Source organism: Tupaia chinensis, unplaced genomic scaffold (genome assembly GCF_000334495.1).
Source record: "Tupaia chinensis unplaced genomic scaffold, TupChi_1.0 Scaffold147500_2, whole genome shotgun sequence".
In the NCBI taxonomy this organism is placed as follows: domain Eukaryota; kingdom Metazoa; phylum Chordata; class Mammalia; order Scandentia; family Tupaiidae; genus Tupaia; species Tupaia belangeri.
This window is the reverse complement of record NW_006207352.1, coordinates 977,682-981,119: the sequence shown is the minus strand read 5'-3', so window position 1 is coordinate 981,119 and position 3,438 is coordinate 977,682. Positions and strand designations below refer to the sequence as shown.

General features: G+C 47.6%; 1 protein-coding gene across 3 annotated transcripts in view; it reads left to right on the top strand.

Moving 5' to 3' along the window:
* Positions 1-31: 31 nt before the first annotated feature.
* The window catches only part of HMCES (5-hydroxymethylcytosine binding, ES cell specific), a gene marked incomplete at its 5' end in the record, with an annotated part of 15,186 nt that continues 11,779 nt past the window's right edge, over positions 32-3,438 (top strand). For all 3 annotated transcript variants that reach the window (XM_014584734.2, XM_006169838.2, XM_014584737.1), the window contains 1 exon segment: positions 32-136. In XM_014584734.2, coding sequence (XP_014440220.1) covers positions 32-136 — 105 coding nt within the window.

Here is a 3,438-nt window from a genome sequence, read left to right as displayed (position 1 = left end):
CCCCCGCCCCCCCCGCGCCCGGCGGGCCCAGCAGCGGCTGCCCGACTGGAGGGCCCCCGGCCGGTACCGCCCCTCCTACAACCAGGGCCCGCGCTCCGTCGGCCCCGTGCTGCTGTCTCGGCTGCACCTGGACAAGGTAAAGCGCCCCCCGGCGATGGGGTGGTTGTGGGGTTGCTTCTTTAGGATTCTGCGGTATGGCCCAGGAAGAGACTGTGAGAGCTCGCTGCCCTGGAGATGGCCACTCCGCACCCCCTTCTCCCCCTGCGTGATTTTCAGGCTCCGGGGTCTGGGTCTCATACTCGCATCGCCCATGTGGGAGTCCTGCACCCGGTGGCCCTTCAGTGTGTTGAGAATGGCGATTATCTCCTTCCTGGGTTTTACTCTATTTGATCCATGGTGCTGGAATCACTTTATAAAGTGGATTGTACCTCGGTGCATGCTCATTCCAACTTTTGTGATAATACAGTCATCAAAAAGGACTTATTTGGGGCAGCAGATGGCGGGGTGGATTCCCACGTGGCTGACGGTGGTTCCAGTCCTAGATCTGGTGACTTGCTTTCTCTCTCTCTCTCATCAAATTAAATAAGTGAAATAGAAATAAATAAAATTTTAAAAGTTAAATAGAAAAGAATTATAAAAAAAAAAAAGGACTCATTTTGAGTCCAGCAGGTGGGTGGTAGTTGAGGCACTAGACTCCCACTTGGCCAGCCGTGGTTCGAGTCTCGGACTTGGTGGCTAGCTTTCTCACTTTCCTCTCTTTTTCTTTCTCTCGCTGGTAAAATTTAAGATAAATGAATAAATAAGTTAAAAACAAATGAATAATTATTAAAATAAATAAATTTAGAAACTTTTGAAAGGACTCATTAATGCATTACAGGGATCATGTTATTGAAGTAAATATAACCAGGTAACTGTGACCTTTTTGGTTGAATGAAGCCATTTATGTGAAATAATTTGTTCCTGCGTCATTTTTTGTTTATTTCATTCAGAATAGCACACATGCAAGAGAGGCCAGAGCCCCGGACAGTGGCTGTCACGCACAGTTCCCTTTTCCCAGCCCTCCAGGCTGTCAAGGTCTTAGGCACCTGTGCCAGGCATGTGTTCAGGCCAGCCTGGGGAGGCCACCTGGAGCTCGGTCAGCTGTGTGGCTTCCACCAGTCCAACTCAGTACACTGGGCCGCACACCAGGCCCGGCCCCTGGGTCACCTTTAGGGGTGAATACGTCCCTGTTGAGACTGTTTCTAAGGAGAAGGAAATCAAGATAAATAAATACCATGGCACACTCTGAGGGGAAGGAAAAGGTAGGACATGTTTCCAGGGAGGACATGACAGCCACAAGAGAGAAGTGTGGAGGTGTGAGCCTTATTTCTTAGCCTTCTCGTATCACTTCTTTAGATCCGTGGGATGAGTGGTAAGTGGGAGAAACAGTGGAACACATGTGAAGGCAGAGGCATATACACATGTGCCCTGGGCCAGCCCATGACCTAGTGGTTAAAGGGAGCGGGCCCCCCATGCCCAGTCTGTTCGACCCCTAGCTCCAGTGGCTTGAGAAACATGCTGAGCACAGGTGCGTGTGTGTCCAAAATATCACAAAATAGAGACAGAGAGGAGATTGCAGCATGACCATGGCCCGTTGGGGGTGCTTTCTCCCTCCCCCATTGCTGTGTCTATGCCAATTAAAAGCAAAGAACAGGAAGAAAGATGGTACCGTGTCCTATACTACCCAGCCAGTGAGGGACTGAGCTAGAACTGAGGCCCAGACCCTGGCCCCCCTCCAGTAGATGCGTCTGGAATAGGGACTGAAAGGGAGAGCCCAGCCAACAGCCCTCCTCCCTGTAGTGGTAGGATTTTCTGGTGATTTCTAATCCTTTCGTTAAGATTAGAGGCTTCTTGATTTTTATAAATGCTTGATATTTTGTATTTTTCAAAACTAAATTGTAAAGCAAAATTAAAATCATTTCAGCAGTTTATTTACCCAAATCATCAACAGCCAGCATGTGTATAAATTGCAACATTTGCATTTGAAACCACTGGTTTGCAAAGTACTTCCTCTTGTGGTCTACCCAGTGCTTCCAGCTGTTCTGTCCAAGTCTAAAAGGCAGAGAAAAAGATGACTCAGAGTGAGTAGTATTTTTAGTGTTGGGTTGTCGGAAAGGTCATGACGTATTTTTGCATTTAAAAAAATACAAAAACACATCAAGACTCCCGACAATTCAGTCACATTTGGGTTTACGGTTGCCCGTCCATTGAGTAAGCTCAAGTAAACACGACTGATAGATTCATTAGTGCAGAATTTCTCACCCTCGGCATCATTGACCTTTTTTCTTTAAAATTTTTTATTTGGGACCAGTGGTTGGCATAATGGCTATGTCGCTGGACTCCCACGTAGTTGACTGCGGTTTGAGTCCCGGACCCGGTGGCTTAAACTCACACTGGGCACATGCGGGCGCGTGCCCCATATCCCGAGAGGAAAATGGAGGAGAAGGGATTGCGGCGTGGCCATCCCCCCTGGGGTGTGGTTTCTCACTTTCTGTCTCTCTCCATCTTTCTGGTGAGCACACGTGCCCTATAGCAAAAAACCTCTCCCCCAAAAAAAATTTAACTTTATTTACTTATTCATTTTTATTTCACCATAGAGAGACAGAGAAAGAGAAAGAAGGGGAGAAAGCAAGCCTCCAGGTCTGGGACTCAAGCTGCAGCCAGCCACATGGGCGTCCAGGACCTTAACCACCACGCCACCTGCCAGTCCACACCATTGACCGTTTTTGTAAAGACAGTCTCATTGTGTTGAGGCCCTCCTCACACACACATAACAACCAGCAGTGTCCAGAATGCCAGAAGTCCCCTGCTGCGGGTTGACAACTGCAGGGAGAGCTGCCTCTCACACAGCTCCAAGAGGTCACCTCGTCCCTGTTCGTGTTTTGGGCAAGGAGCCTTCGTGCTGGGAAGGCACGCTGGTTCTAGAGAGAGGAAATTTAAGAACTCTGTTCTCACCCGTTTTTTCCTCTCCACACACAGGCGATCTGCATTGTTCTTGGATTCAGGGTTCGCAAATTCACCTTCTTGCTAAAATTTATTCGTAACCACCAAAGCAGTACTCACATTGCTTTCCTAGTCTTGTAGACATGCAGAGCAGTGAGGTTTGAGTACCTTACACTATATATATATTTTTTAAAGAATTATTGGCAGGTGGCATGGTAGTTAAAGGTGCTGGACTCCCACATGGCCGACTGTGGTTCAAGTTCCAGACCTGGTGGCTTATTTCTTACCCTCTCTTGCTCTATCCCTTATTTTAAAATAAAGTTAAATAAAACAATTCTTAAAAAATATATTAAAAAAAAAAACACCTCGGCACCAGCAGTTAGCATAATGGCTATGTTGCTGGACTCCCACGTAGTCTACTGCAGTTTGAGTCCCGGACCCGGTGGCTTAAACTCA